The 16,611-nt window shown below is 38.0% G+C and overlaps 1 protein-coding gene across 1 annotated transcript; it reads right to left on the bottom strand.

Annotated features, from left to right (window-relative positions):
- Positions 1 to 4,320: 4,320 nt before the first annotated feature.
- Positions 4,321 to 14,781, bottom strand: wdr1 (WD repeat domain 1). Its single transcript, XM_088005445.1, has 15 exons — positions 14,632 to 14,781; positions 13,245 to 13,366; positions 12,617 to 12,707; positions 12,377 to 12,524; positions 12,028 to 12,208; positions 10,251 to 10,328; positions 9,224 to 9,304; positions 8,657 to 8,890; positions 8,237 to 8,326; positions 7,301 to 7,455; positions 7,018 to 7,102; positions 6,820 to 6,930; positions 6,517 to 6,690; positions 6,277 to 6,421; positions 4,321 to 5,098 (listed from the first exon to the last, which is right to left on the bottom strand). The coding sequence occupies exons 1-15, from the start codon at positions 14,645 to 14,647 to the stop codon at positions 4,992 to 4,994; spliced, it is 1,818 nt and encodes a 605-aa protein (XP_087861571.1). The 5' UTR covers positions 14,648 to 14,781; the 3' UTR covers positions 4,321 to 4,991.
- Between the last annotated feature and the right edge of the window lie 1,830 nt (positions 14,782 to 16,611).

Below are 16,611 nucleotides of genomic sequence, written 5' to 3' on the forward strand. Positions count from 1 at the left end.
GAGAAAGGTCAGCATCATGCACTGTATGTAGTGTGAGGTTCTGAGTCGTCGTTGTCTGTCTTGTAAAGAGCTCTGTGTAATGAGAGGCAGCTCCTCTGGGACGTCTCTGGAGTCTAGGTAACACCAGTCTTGGGTTACACTCAGTGTGAGGGAAAGACTTTGAGAGAGAAGGTGGCTCGCGTGATCTAATTCTGCTTTATTTTATACAAGGCATTAAGAAAATATTCACGTCCTTAAAGCTCCCATACATTTTGTCACGTTACATTAAATTTCAATTTATTTTAAAGAATCTAAGATGAGCCAGAAGTAGCCTAAAATTGCTAAGTGGAAGGAAAAAAACAACTCGATAGATCTAAATAAAATGTGCCACCGCAACTGCAAAATCTACTGAGGGATGGTCACCTACTTGCACCAGACAAGCAGCCAAGAGATGGAGGATCTGTTGACTAGACAACTCTTAGTCCTCAAATCTGGACTCTGGAGAAGTGGGAAGAATATAAATGCTATAAAAAAAAAAAAGTCCTGTTTGCAGTTTTCCCACAAAAAAAAGTAAACATCTGACAGAAGATGTTTTCACTAACTTTGCCTGCCTCAGTGTTTTTTGTTCTAAGACCGCAAACACTGAATTTCTTTCCACAGCGCATGTCTTTAATGACAGACATCGTTAAACATTAACTTCCCTTGGACGGCCAGGGCGCCCCTGACTCCTACAATTCACTAGAAACAACGTTTTAGTAAATTGTAGGACAAACTCCGAAGCTCCGACGAAGGCATTTGACAACAGACTCGTTGACTGTGGAACAAAACTAGATTTGAATAAAAGATAATGTAAAAAAATAAAATAAAAAGGTATAAAAGAATGAAAAAGGAAGCTTATACCTTCCGCTGCCTGGACTCTCCCTGTCCCGTAGAAACCCCAAACAAAAACCACTGTAGGCATCTAATTAAGAAGGCAGCATTATCACATGAGAACTAGCTGGCTAACTTAATTTACTGACTCTGGATTTGAAGCAAATGCGATTGGAGACACGGACTAACCAGAGTGCAGCTAAGGGAGCCCACCTACGTAACATTTAAGTCAATCACTTCCCCTGCTACCACTATGCAGGCCACTGCTACTAGCATAATTGAGGGCTTAAAAATCAATTAATAAGCACAGACCACTGTCTAATTCCTGATAAATAGTTGCAATGTAAGCATGACGGTTTAATTGTAACTATAATTTGATTTCAGCAGACTTTATACTTGAGCAGCACGAATATAAATATTCCACTTGCCTTTTATATGTTTGCAGGATGCTGCAGGACTCCCAGGACGGCATCTTCTGGACACAAGTCCGCGGTGTTAAGAGTCAACTCTGTTATTTCAGAGAGCTGTGGGAACATCCGGGTTCTACCACCCAAAAGTGATGCTCACGCGCTGAGCTTCCTCAGATTGTTTTACTGGGCCTCCTCTGGCAGCAAACTGTGCAAAAATATTATTAAGATAAATACTACAACCCTTTCGCAAACTTATAGATGCTGTCCACCATGAGCAACAAAGTACTACTGCGCTAAAGAGAAAAAAAAGTAAAGAGAGCGGCACTCGTGTTTTCATTTGGTATCAAAAGGTTTGTTTCGTCAAAGAACATAGTGACAAGCTCTAAGTCAGAGATAACACAATTTGCCAGGGTCATAATTTAGCATTTTTGGGGGATATTTTAACTGTTCTGTTTTGGAAAATTATCTTTTCTTGTTCCGCAGCTCATTTTTTTCTGTACTGATTTCTGATTGTTATCACCAGTTCACTGTCGTCTTGCAGCTGAGCTTACAGTCCGAAAACATGATTGCTACTAAGTTAATTGGTCTCTATAAAAAAGAAATACCCTTACGTGTGTATTTGTGTGTGAGGTTGTCTGTACTGTCTGTGTCCAGGTTGCACCTCCACAGACAGGCACCTGCAACCCTGCAAAGATGAACAGGTAAAAACTTATTCTCATTTTTTCCAGCTGAAATTTGTTTTTCAAACTGCATAATGCACAAAAAATAAGTTGTCTACCATACTTCCGTGAGGCATATCGTGCATTAAACATTACTCTGTACCTGTTGACCAGTTTGCCAGCGTCCTGATTTGAATCTGTGTGGAGGGAGCTTAAAATTAGAATAGTTTAATAAAATGTAAGGAAAGAAAATTGATCAGTATTAAGATTTTATCTTAATATTATAGTAGATGTGTGTCACGTTTTTCTTCAGTGACAAATTTCTTGGTTGAACTGAAATAAGTTTGAGCATAAAACTTTGGAAATCTTGGCTGTTCTTGCTTATTCTTGCCTGTATTTTAATATTTATTGCACCAGCTAGTGAAAACTCTCTAGGCTGAATCCTGTGACAAAGTTAAAGTTGCCTGAGTATTTCTAAAGCTTACAGCAGCATTTGTTGAGTTTCGACAGCAGAAATCTGTCAAGATACTAAGACCTTTACATTATGTTCTTGTTTTAAAAATCCACAATTCTACAAAAAAAAAATCCCAAACTAATGGATCATTTTTTGGTAACACTTTATTTGAAGGGGGTTGAATAAGACTGACATGACACTGTCATAAACATGACATAACACCTGTCATGAACATGAATAAGCCTTCATGAATATTTATGACTGTTGTCATAAACGTCATTCGGTAAATTATGACACTTTTAATACAAAGTTGACATTATTCAAAATGTCTTTGTTATGACAACTTGACATTAACCAAGAAATCATTACTGATATAAATTTGTTATAAAAGTATTATTGATTACACTTTAAAAATTAGGTAACTTCATGTTATTAAAGGTAAAGTTTAAACAGTAATGATTTCCTGGTTAATGCCAAGTTGTCATAACAAAGACATTTTGAATAATGTCAACTTTGTATTAAAAGTGTCATAATTTACCGAATGACGCTTTATGACAACAGTCATAAATATTCATGAAGGCTTATTCATGTTCATGACAGGAGTTATGTCAGTCTTATTCAACCCCCTTCAAATAAAGTGTTACCCATTTTTTTAAATGCATTTCCTTCCACAATTACAAATCAAAGATCAGAGTCTAAAATTACTTTGATCCTGTATTGTGCATGAATATAAAACTCTAGACTAAATGAAAATTATGTATCCAGTTTACAGCACACAGCAGCAATCGTGTTGAAAGACAGTTTGCTTCCACGAACATCTTATCACATTGTACAATTTAGACGGGGGTGGCAATTTATGCTGCAATGATAAAATATTTGTCTACTGTGCACCTTTCACTGTGCTTACTACTGCATTTAGAATGACAGCGGTGTAAATACAGTCATCAGTAATCACCGGGTTAAATGTCAATGGTAGGTGATGTAAATGTGAGGTAATCTTCCGTTTCCTCTCGATCGGATAGGGATTGTGCCAATACACGTTCATGAAGCTTTTGAAATCGACTGAGCCATTAAATCCTTGCATCTATATAGTTTTATCAAGCAGCTCAGGTAAATAAAGATAAAGGATGTCATTGATACGATATTGAATGTTCAGAGTGCTGCTGAATAAGACAGCCCCACCCCCCCCAAAAAAAATCTGTTTTCTAGCAAAAGTAAAACTGGAGTGAAAGCAATAACAAAATATTCAGACATCGTTATTCGTATATCAAAACATGGAAGCACTCATTTTGCATTCCTGAAACATCTGCACACATCTGGGTTTACAAATGACTCCAGTTCAAACGTTTGCAGAAGTTTCTCCTGCTGGGTCTGGTTAATTACAATGAAACTAGCATGAGGAATGTTCGGCTAAAGCAGTTACAGAAAATGTTTTAGGTAAATTTAAGAAGTTAAACTCGCATAGATACTTTGAAGACATTTCAAGAGTTTAGTTCCGCTACATTTTGATGATCGACTTGCAGCTAACCAGTTTCTCAAAAACAAGTTACACAATTTGATTTTGTAAAAAGGATTCTTTTTACACAATTACATTTTTTACACAATTACAGAATCCTTTTAAGAAGAAAAGGATTCTTAATACAGATCTGGAGGAAGCAAGCTGCAGAATCTAAAGATGTTGGGGCAGAGGGTCATACTGGAAAGTTGAATGGAAGAAAAACACTAGAAAATGCGTTTTGAGAGGATTCAAAACCAAATTCATTTCAAAGGCATGTACTTCAGGAGCCACCTCAGAGGATCATAGATTATTTTTGAAGTAAAGTTTTCACAAATGGCTCATAGCGTCAAGACAAAAGGGATCATCTGCAGTTAGCAAAATGCTATGGCATGAAGAACATGTGCATGTTGTCTGCATTAAAGTGTTAAGAGTAACGCGTGAGAAGATGAGTGCATAAAAAGTTACCTTTTATTATCATAATTAATGAACCAACTTCCTCTTTAGACACCGATTCATAAAGACAAAAAAAAAAAAAGCAAGACAAGCTAAACACTAACAAGACCTAACAGAAAAGACAGCATTCTGATTGTATTCCTTGTTCTCTCATTTCCTTAATGCTTCCGATCCCAAAGATCATCAAGTCAAAGTCTGAATGTTGACAAAAAGTAAAATAAAAAATTTGTTTTAAAAAAAAAATTGCACATCTGCTGCAGGGACCAATTCATTTCAGGAATGTAACCAAAATGTTTTATTTCATTGAAACATGTTCTGTTCTGGTAAAAAGCTCATTGTTCCTCCTTAAAGGGCCCAATGCACAGAAAAGCATTTTAGTAAACTATGGAATGATTACAAACATGTTTGCGTCCATGTAGAGCTGTAAAAGCACTCATGGTTACATTTCATAATTCAACATTTCACCTGCATGTAGACTTGCGTTAATTGTGTTAAAGCTGTTTTCTGGACGCCATCACTAGCATAACCATTTACAAATCAGATGTTACAGACAGCATAGACCAAAGTTTTGATGCTTCACAGTACATTAAGGAGAGAGAAAAAAAAAAGAAAAGCTTGATTTCTACAGTAGTCCTTGTCCCTGGAGATGTGAATGTTTTGCTTTCAGCTCAGTATTTAATTGTCCACTGCTTGACAGTGGCATCGTGGGAGGTGGTGACTAGAGTGTGAGCGTCGATCCAGGCCAGGCTGCTGACATGGTGCAAACGGTGAGCATCTGCAGACATCAGTGCAAGAAAAACTCATTACAAAAAAGGCCAGCGTAACAAAGAAACATGCCGTCACAGTTTAGTAAATCTTTTTTAAATTCAGTTTGATAAGTAACGGCAATAGCAGCATCTTGATCCTGTGGGTTCCACAGAAAATCCTAAAGTTTGTGGTGTTACAGCTCTATAATAAAGACTTAATAAAAAATAAATAAAAGATTTTTTTTAAGTCAGCGTCCCATTATTGGCACTTGAACCAGTGCCAATAATATGGCAAAAAAAACAAAAACAAAACAAAAAAACCAAATTAGTTTTCTCAATGAGAAAATTGTGAGTCATTTTATTTACCCTTTGGTCAATTCAGTTTATTCTCGACTCGTCTTTGTATTACTTTTAGGTTTAGTTTTATAAATGCACACTGGTCTGTTTTGTTCGTTTTAAAAGGTGCTTAATGAATAAAGTGGCCTGCTGCAAGCCAGACTACAAATGTTTGCTTTATAAAAGTTATTTTTAAAGCTGTGAAAGTTTCTATAGACGCCTAATAAATGTTCCTTCAGTGACTACACACAGCTTCATAGATGCATGGAGAAACGTGTGGACCTGCAGAATTTACTCTCCGGGTTATTTTGCTTGCCAAGCACTCCTTGTGCTATTCACAGGCTGGAGCTGCAAATCATCAAGGTAACATGACGCTATGCTATCATTTGTCATGCAAACTCCATTTTTGATGCCAATTAATTCGCCTTTACACCTTTGACAAAGTTGTTGCAAGCAATACGATCAATTGTCTGACCATAAAGATCAGCTTTGTACTTGCAGACCATCTGAATACAAATTTGCGATTTAAACCAGCAGATTAAGACAAGGCCAATAATGTGGCACAACTAAATCACTAAAACACACCTTGTAAAAAGTGCAGCAAGAAATCTGAGCAGAGTAATCATTTGAATTTTTATTTGCTTTGCAGTAAAATGCGCAACAATGGTTCCATTTAGGGAGCTGCTCGTTTAATCCTTTAATGCAAAGCTAAACAGCAAATGTTCATAGGTGTGCAAATAACTAGAAAAGCCTCCAAACTAAAATAAGTGTGCAGCTTAATGTTAGCAAATATATACATTAAAACAGTAATAAAAAATACTGCATGCATGCGTGAGACTAGAATGCTTAGGTTTGCAGGTTTCTCACTAACCGGGAAGTTTGATCCTTGTGTCTGCATCACCAACGGTCCAGATGTAAACCATCATGTCCATCCCACCAGTTGCAAAGTGCTCATTGTCAGGTGACCAGGCCAGACTCACTGGTTTGGCATGATGGCCATAAAACTCATTTTTTACCTGGATGGAGAAAAAAAAATAAAAAAAAGCAGCATTAAAATTAATATCCCATACTGAAAGACCAACTCAGCTTTGCGGGATAAGACCAGTTTTACCGAGTAGCCGTCTGCCACAGAGTAGGCCGTAGCGACCTTCTTATCGTCGATGACAGCCAAGTAGGCGCCGTCACTGGAGTAGGCCATGTCGGTTATGGACCCTTTATTCTCGAGAGTTTTACCCTCGTCCTTCAGCGTGTTGCCTTGAATCGAATAGAGGTGGACTTTTCCATCCTGAAGACAGAAAACATTTTACAAAGTAATGACAAGATCTGATAAAAATGGTACGGTGATTAAATCCACACAAGTCTAAAAGCATTCTCAGAAGCAGCAAAGCATCTTTTCTAAGATGATTTCACTCACGTTTCCACCAACAGCAGCAGTGGTGCCACCAGGATGGATGACCCCAACCTCTGCTTCATAGCCAAGATTGTCCAATGTGAAGACTTTCTTCTTGTCCTTCAGCAAGACCAGCTAAGAAGAAAAAAAAATTTAATCACACTAGTCTTAAAGGTAACAATGAGTTTGAAGGTAACCACAGCCAAAAGCAGAGGACATTACCTGACCGATGCACACAGCCAGAGTGAACCCTCCTGATGCGGAGACACTCTTAGGCTGGGAGTCCATCTTCACCACATCAGAGGCACTGCAAAGCCAGCAGACGGGATTGTTAGAGGGAAACCGCTACACCCAACACTGTAACATTGGCGTACAAACACGATTCAAACAAGAAATGCGTTTCCCTTAAATGCATGCTACTGTCTGTATATGAAGATGCTAAAAACTGCAGGGGACCTTGTAAAAAACTAAATTTTAGAATAACTTAAGGAAAAACAGTCCATACCTGTACTCCTTCTTGCTGAGGTTTGTGTAGCGGAGCGTATCATCCATGCTGCACGTCACCAGGTCATTGGCTTCATCCACCTGCATCTTGCTCACCTGGTTACTGTGGCCTTTCCCTGAGAAACTGTCATTCTCACCAGTTTCTGCATCCCAGTAATGTGAAACGGGAGTTAAAGAAATCACATACTGATGTATAAAAGCAATCCAACAACTCAAACAGGAAACGTATGGGTAGATTAGTTAAACCAGATTAGTTTTAAAATTAAATTCACAGCACGCTCATGTCAGCATATAATTAGCAAGACGTCCACCAAGTGGAAGAACTGAAAGATGAAATGGAAAGGCAAGGTGGAGATTAACTGCAGTAGTGAAAAGCAGACTTTCTAGTGAGAAAAATGAACCGGTCTGAGCCAACATGAGTTACATCTTCATGATGAATGTCAGTCTGAACACATCCAGTTGTACACAATTGGTTCCTCTTAAAAAAAAATATATATATATATAACGTTCAAATTCATATGGCTTTGGAACATGAAATAAAAACTAAGAATTAACAGCAGCTCTTAAATGTACAGTTTAGTGCTTTAAGAAACCTCTTCAAACAACTTGTTACCAAAGACTCAAACTTGTTCAGTCCAGTGAATTAGAACTTTTAAAGAAAAGTATGATTTCATGTTAACGTTTCACCATGAAGATTCATTCACAAGTTCATGTGAAAAGCTGGATGTCCAGATGAATCAGTCAAAAACTACACCATGTGAACGCTGCCAGCACATTTCTTAAAAACTACAATTGCAAACACTTGGAATACCTCGTATTAAACCAACTGCATTTCAAGATCTTACACCGAGATTAAAGTAAAATCTTTTATGACGCTGCAGAAACTCCCAATTTTGTTTACCGGAGTCACTTTCGCATTAACGGACTATGTAAGGATATTGATGTGTCCATCATGACTCCCAGAGTAGATGTATGATCGACCGTCGCCTTTATGAACCGTCAGACACTGGATGGACTTTGTGTGACCCTGCAAATTGAGATCCATTTTAGAGCATACACCAAATTAACTTGGCACAAATTTACCCTGGAAGGCCACTCCAGAGTTTATGGAAAAGCCATGCACACATTTCAGACTGGATCAGGTAGCAAAGTCCTTAAATTTGTTAAATTAGTTTTAACCACTCTGTGCAACAATTACACAACTTAGATCTAGAGATCTATTAAAATCAACAACTATTGGCAACATGGAGAAAACTCTTAGCCTATTTGCTACCACTTACTGAATTGGCACTAGGAAAAAAGAAATATTTTGAGAACCTCACCATCTAGACAACATTCATAAACTCTGCAGTCTGACCTTGATGGTGCGGATGGGCCGGTCAGGGTTGTTCTTGTCCAGGTAGTTGATGTATCCCGACAGAGAGATGCTGAGGAGGTGGTCCTTCTGCCACAAGCAGCCCAGCTGCTGGTCACCCACGTCGGAGCCCATGTTGAAGGTGGTGACGGCCGTTCCTGCGCCAACATCCCAGAGCTTCACGGTCTTATCCCCCGAGGCAGAGATCAGCTGGGAGCTGTCAGGGCTCCAGCTGAGCTGCACGACACGAAGTAGAGGTTGAGAAAAGACTATTTTTATTAAAAACAATGTTCCTGTGATCCGTCACTAGGAAAGCACATTCGTTGGGGCAGAGGGAATAATTGACTTTGAAGAGAAAGAGGGGCAGTTTAAGGAAACATGTTCCATAATTTGACTAGGAAATGAGCTATTCATGTTTCAAACACTTTGTGTTCAGCCTGGCAGGCCTGGAACATAAGCTCTGACACATAATCAAATTAATGCAAGTCAGGTGACAAGTTTAAAGTACAAACATCGTGTTTCTCATTTTGTGTTGCTACAGTAGTTTGGTTCAAAATCTCAAGTACTTACAGCATAGATTCCTCCTTTGTGAGCTTTCTCTCCACCCAGTGAGCCGACGCGTTCACCAGTTGTTCCATCGTAGACAAATATCTGCAGGTCAACAAGAAGTCAAAACATCCTTTTATTTTATTTTTTTTAAATCAAGTTTGAATTTTGTACAAGTTATTCTATGAAGAACTCAGTTACAATTTAAGCTAGTTTAGAACAAAGAAAGTTCAGATTAATATTTATATCAAGATAATTCATTAACAGCTAAACCATTTATTACTGCAAGCAAGTAAAGCCTGAATGGAGGCCACATGGCTGGGAACTAACGTAGTTTTGTCTCCTTCTGGGCAGTAAAAATGTGATGAGTTATGTGAATCAGAAAAACAAAAACTGGGGTCATTTTAAAAGAAAAATAATCAGAACCACAATTGATAAACTCTGGAATTTAACTTTTCTTGATGCCAGCCATCACAGACTACTTAACTAAATCAGTGTGGCAGCAAATCCCTCAGGTTTAAAACTACACATTAAAAAAAGAACACACAGAACTGCTTAGATTAAGAGTGGTTGAATTCTCCAGATGCTTTTTAATTCTCCTTAGTCATTTCAGAAAACATCTTTGGCTCGACTCGCTCACTGGCCTGACCACTTCTTTAAAACTGCTGTCACACGTCTAAACTTCCTTCCTCAGTTTTATATGAACAAACATGAGTAATTTTCACTTTAATTTTAAACTTTCAATTCTCTAACTATTCCCACAAGTTTATCATTTGCACAAAGGTATAAGTACTGGTTTAAGTTTCATAAAGCAGTCATGTTTCAAGTCAATTAAAATGTATTCTCTGCAAGATTTTACAGTTTGGCAAAATATCTAAAGTTTAGTCATTTGATTAGACTGACTGCAGTACACTTCATGAAGCTTTTCTACAAGGGGAAAAAAACCCTTACCCCAACAGTCTTGTACTTTGATTAAATGATAATCTCAGATTCAGTATTATGATTTGCCTTTGTGTAATTGCACGCCCACGGTCTGCATTTTGCCACCGACCTGACCATCAGCTCCAGCTGTGACTAACCGACTTCCATCTGGAGAGAAACGAATGCAGTTGACGAACTGGCTGTGGTCCTGCAGTCACAGGGGAGACCGGAGTGGGAAGAAAAGAAAAGAAAAAAAGACTCGTTACTTAAATAACAAGTTGAACAAGGTTTAATGCACAAAAATATTTTGAAAATATAAAAAAAGAAATTCTAAAAATTGTGCTGTTTAAAATGGGCTACATTACTTTGACCTTATGTACATAATTAATACTTGGGCATTGAACTTTCTAAGGAATAAACCACAGAAAGTGGACAAAAGTAAAAAATTTTCCTTCGAGTCCCCTTTATAAAAGCCCACTAACATTTTAAAAGTTCCGACTAGAGATGCACTAGTAAAACTGATGGTTGAAATTAGTCATTCATTTTGATCTTCCTTGATTAGTAACTAGATTGTTAATCATTTGAAATTCCCCATCTACTTTTGATCTGTGAACACACCATATATGCACACATAAACACTACAGAGTTGTGCTGACAAAATATATTCTGTCATCCTCACTGAAAGAGAAGCAAACATTTTTTTCCCCCTCAACATCAGTGAGTCATTTCAAATTAAGTCAGAGGAAGCAGAGAGATACAATTTTTAAAAAAGGAACCCATTTCCTTAAACACCTAGACGAGTCTGCTTTTTAGTTCTAGCTACACTTTTTTTCAGAAGGCCAAATAGATTTACACACCGCAAAAACACAAAATCTTGCCAAATATTCTTGGTCTAGTTTCTAGCGCAAATATCTTATTAAATTTGAAATAAGATAACTTACAAGTAACTTTCCAGCAAGATATAGAGGCTTGTTTTAAGTAAGTAAATCCTTAATAGTGACGAAAAACTATTAGATCTATTGGCAGATAGATTAACTTATAACATGAGAAAAATGTCTCGTTATATCGACACTTGCTGTCAATCTGTGTCATTTATGGCTACAGACATTACAGTAATTAGTTGGAGTGTTTTTGCAGAGTCAGGAACAGCTATGCAATCTCATATGCGGTTGCCGGCAAGCATCATTCAAAACAATATGCATTTGTAAAATTGCACAAAGCCGTCTTCCTCATAGCAAGCAGGAAGTCGGTTCTCCCTTATTTAACTTCACGTTTGCTGGTGAAAACTGGGGTTTCATATGACAGAATAGAAAACTGAGGCTGGTATGAAAGTAATTGTGAGGAAGACCATCCCAATCCAAAGTAGCTTCCTGTGGTTGGCATTTACACCGATAAGAAAACCCTGGGAGGAGCACGACTGGAAGACCAATTACCTGCATAATCTGAATTCAGTACAGTTTAAGCAAATGACGCAAATATAATTTGGGGAAAAATGCAATTTAGATTGCAAATTTAAGACAGGGAGTGTTTATTGTAGGAAAAGACGACAGAATGCTGAAACAAATGAGGCTTGAATTTATGAATTTGGCCAAACACGCCCCAAGCATTTGAGTGGGATGGAGGTTATATAATGTGGAAGCAGCAACACAAGGCAACACTGTTAAAAGCCAGCAGGGTGTGACAGCTTTGACATGAGTAAGCAGCACTAAATGACCAGCAGCTTAAAGTTAACAGATAAGAATGCAGGTTGAGGACGTTTCAGAAATTTGCCCATTTCTGGAGTTTAATGTAAAAAAAAAAAAAAAAAAAATTTACCCAAATGCTGTGTTTAGCACAAATATTCCTTTAAAAAAATGTAAATTCAAGTACTGAAGATTAAAAAAAAATAAATAAATAAAAAGCCATACCCTTAGTGTGAATTTAAACTTGAAGGGAGGTCCCTCAAAGAAAGAGCCGCAGGTGTCGTCGCTGGCAGTGGCAAGGCGATACGGGCGTTTCTGTCTTATGTCTACACTGTTGATTAATTTTGCATGGCCAGAAACCTCTCCGACTGATGAGCCCGAGTCCCACAAGAACACTGCACCAAACCTACAACAGGAGACAGAAGCACTCAGCTTTTCTGGCTTGTGGGACAGAGAGGTTATTTGGCTGGATGGTTTCCATATGTTACGCAACTGCATAACGGACATTTGGAGACATCTTTAACCATGTTTGATCGCATTATAAACGCACAGATACAAAACTTTTGACTCTTACTTCTCTCGTCCGTCGCCTACAACCGCAATCCTCTTGCTGTCCTCTGTCCAGGCGATGTCCTTGACTTTCCCTGAAATGGGGGTGTACTCGTACTTCAGCATGTGTTCCTTCTGGGTGGTGTCCCAGATACGGATCTTCCCTGATACATCTGAGAGGCCGGGAAAAGTTTTTTTGTTAAAAACAGCTAGTTCACAGTACAAAATAGATTTGTAGACAGAAGTGTCGAAAAGGGATCTATACCTCCAGATGCAATGTAGAAGCCACTGGGGGCGTACTTGGCGACAGTAACTTGATGAGCATGCTCAGTGTAAATGTCCGCAATTGCTGGATTCTTGAATAAAAACAAACATAATACCACATAGTTTAACAGAAAGTTGGACAGAAGATGCTTCTTGATAAAAAGGTCGATCTAACACACCGACAGAATGACAAGAACTTGCAATAAATGTGGTTTGATGAATAAACGAAACTGATGTTATTTTTATTTTATTGTAGCCTATTTAATTATTATTATTAGTGTGTAATTATTTAATTATTTACACACTGGGGTCAGTCTTGAGCAAAACCAAGTCAAAACAAAAGTTACACTTATTTTGGTTAAACCAGTGTGCAAGAGCACCATGGGAAAGGAGAGTGATCAAACAGAGCAGGATTTTAGAGTACAACTTGTACTCCATTACAAGCAACTGCAGCATCGCGTTGTAGACGGAAAACAAACAAAGCATTATAGATACTTCTGATTTACTTCACAACGTACTGTGAACGGAAGTTTGTCACGAGTGAATTGTTAAAACAAACCCACATAATGCACAAACAGTGAACAAACCAGCATCATTTATTAGTAAGGCTCAACGAGAAAAGCAATTACCTCGATGTTTCGTATGACAACACACTTGCCGTTGGTGTAGAGGAAGTTGTTTCCTTTGGGATCGCCACCAATTACTTTCGCAACTCCCCTCTCCATCTGGGGGAGGCTGGCAAAAACATGCTCTGAAGAAAAAATAATAAGTGTTACAAGCTCACAAGAGATTGGTTGAGAACTTCCCCTTTGGGATATTCATTTTATATTTTGGGAACTGGATTTGGAAATGCTGACAGCATTTTGGAAATCTTGGACTTCAGGTAAGGATCTACCTCATCAAGTGAATACATGCAGAAACTAGTGTTTTAGTATCGCTAACCACCAACAGAACTGGCTAAAGGCAGTTTAAAATGTCTAGTTGGTCATTTTTAATATTAGTAAAACCCTTATGCACAGCAACTGCTGTCCCACATAGGTTTAACGACACTACTTCCATTATAAATAACAGTTCACTTCAAGAAAAAGATATTTTGATCCTATATTCTCTTCTCTACATGAAAACTCACATCTTAAGCTTACTGTAGTATCCGACTTCTCTAATAACTTAAAGATGAAGAATTATGGAGTAAATGCATAAAAGTATAAAGCTACTACAGCAAGAATAAGTTTTAGACGTATAGGAATACAAAAATCTGAGTGGTCTTAGTAAGATTCAATTGCATGTTTCAAGTTAGCACAGGGTTAAACCACAACACGAGAAAGAATATATTTTTGCATGCCTAAGCACGTTTATCATACTATCAGAACAAGAAATACCACTGTCATTAAAACTGCATTAATTTCTGATAAATTTTTGGTTGCTGCAACTCTAAATTAAAAGCTCGCAATGTCATAAATCAATAACCGGGCAGTGAAAGACCCATTGAGAATTATTGGATGTCAGCAACTGAGGACAGGCTGGTGCACCGATTATATTTTCGCAAGTCTCAATAACAATTTTAAATAAGTTTCTTTTGGTTCGCACCAGTAAAATGTGACATTTGTGTGTGAAACGGTGTGTGTTGAAGCAGCCACGTCTCGTCTGACAGCCCCTGTCTGAACATGTCACAACAACACGACGTGAGCTGAACTATTTCCTATTTGTTATGTTAAAGCTCAGCTAGCCGACGCTAACTTTCACTAAAACAAACCATTAGAGGCTGAAAACAGAGCCAGGATATTTTTCCAGGAAGCCACGACAGTCAGACGTGGCTTTCACTTTAACAAGTGAAAGCCGTTTCATTTTCACCTGGAAAAACTTAAATGTCAAAAAGAAAACAAGAATGGGCGAGGCTAGCTAGCTAGCTGGGAACTACCTGGACGTCTAGCCGACACTGCACTCCAAATTTTGCTTCAAAGCAGTATTTTTCGCTCTGTTTAACTCAGCTTTTGTCATAAGGCGGCGCAGACTTACTCAGTTCAAACGGCATTGTTCCTGTTGGCCTTAAGCTTATCGTTAGTCTTTCCAATGAATGAATCTGTGGAGACAGAGACGCTCCTCCGGCTGTGTGCAATGCCCTGCCTAATCACACAAACACGGAAGCGGCCCCAGCTCTCGCTCTGCCTGGCTTTGCCCATATATGGTAAACTTAGATCATGCGCTGCAGCTGTCAGCCAGTAGCGGTGCGCTGCAGCGATTTGGATAAATTTCACCTAAATATGGTATTTTAGGCTCCAGGGCAATTTATGACCAACGTTGATAAAGCAAAGGTGAAAGGTTATTCTCAATAGCAGCTTCCTGCGTCTTAATTTCTGTTTACAGAACATGTTTGCTGTAGGACACATTTATTTAATATGTATTATAGCAAACAAAGAAACCAACTCCTTTGAGAATCCAAGAGAGCAGAAAAACTCTAACTACAAATTAATGATAAAAACCCGATTAAATTCATACACAACATAGTATGCGACAGAATTTTCCCGTCACAAATGATTACCCAGAGCTATGGAATATTGACATTGGATTACTGCGGGAAAAAAACTAATTAATTATCTAAATTTGCCAATAACAAAGAGCTCAACAATTGTCCTAGAGTTATATGCCTCAACTTCATTTTCAGGAGAGGGTTTTTAAAATCTATTATGTCATTCTGTCAGTAGAAAGCATCACCAGCCTGGAATAGGACTGGTAATCCCCCTGACCTATATGGGTTAGGATAATTTCAGTGAGGATCAACGGAAGCAAATATATTGTTACAATGATGATATAAAATTTGAAGACAGTTTTGCTGTGACATATTCATCTTAAAAGATAGATAATAATAATCTTCTTTGTTAGGTCATCGAGCTCAATATGAAAAATAATATGTCTCTTTTTTTCACCTGCTTTCAGCTATATGCAATTTGACAGAAGCCACGTGGGGGACACAGCAAACATGTGCAAGAAGTATTTAATCAAATGAGACCAAAACTTAAGTGTTTTGGTCTCCATGTGAGGTGAAAAACCTTGCACATCTCCTGAACACTCCATTCAAGATGGAGGCAACATCATGGTGTGAGGATGATTTTCTTTCAGGACAAAAATGGAAGCTGATCAGACCAACTCATCCATCTTCTGAGCTCTTTGAGTCTTCTGACTTAAGACTGAGGCCATTGATCGTTCTGCAGGACAGAAGCCCTAAATGTACAATCAGATCAACAATTGAATGATGTTGATCTGAGGTGCCCAAGTCCTGTTTGTCTACCATCCTGCAACTTGTAGATTCTTCTCTTCTCCAAAACACCTGAATCAATATGACTGAATTCCCTCACCAGAGCCATACAGACCCATTAGTTTAAGGTGGATTTGACAAGATGAATCAAAAACACTTGACAGATCCAGATAGACTTTGTCACTTCTGATGTAGATCAATGCATGTTCATGTGTGAGAACATCCTAGCATATATATTGGTTACGTATAATCTCAGGGCTTAGGTTTTATGTTCTCAGGTTGGCTCCCTAATATCTTCTCTATCAGAATGTCTTGGTCCTGGCTGGCAAATTTCCCAGTCGAGAAGGAAATATTTGTATCCAGCTTCCATAAAAGTAACTAGTTTAAAGTTCTGCTCATTGTATTGTATCTGCACAATATTTTATTTCTATAGCAAACAAAAACACTGTACCGTATGCATAAACACTGGACAAATCTGCACATATATTCACACATATAAATGAATTATGCACACACATGGATTGACATGTTACGTGTAAGCATAAGACTATCAAAATGCACACACATCTTCCATGCCATGCAAATAGGACAACACACACAGGAAGCTACAGAAAAATATAATATTAGGACGATCTTAAAATTACAGATGTTTATCTCTCAGACACACACAAGGGTTAAAACTGTATCCAGAGACAGAATTGATATATTTTAAAAATAAATATTTTTACAATGTGTGTGTGTGT

Source organism: Poecilia mexicana, unplaced genomic scaffold (genome assembly GCF_051168715.1).
Source record: "Poecilia mexicana isolate PSO_F unplaced genomic scaffold, ASM5116871v1 scaffold_5, whole genome shotgun sequence".
Classification (NCBI taxonomy): domain Eukaryota; kingdom Metazoa; phylum Chordata; class Actinopteri; order Cyprinodontiformes; family Poeciliidae; genus Poecilia; species Poecilia mexicana.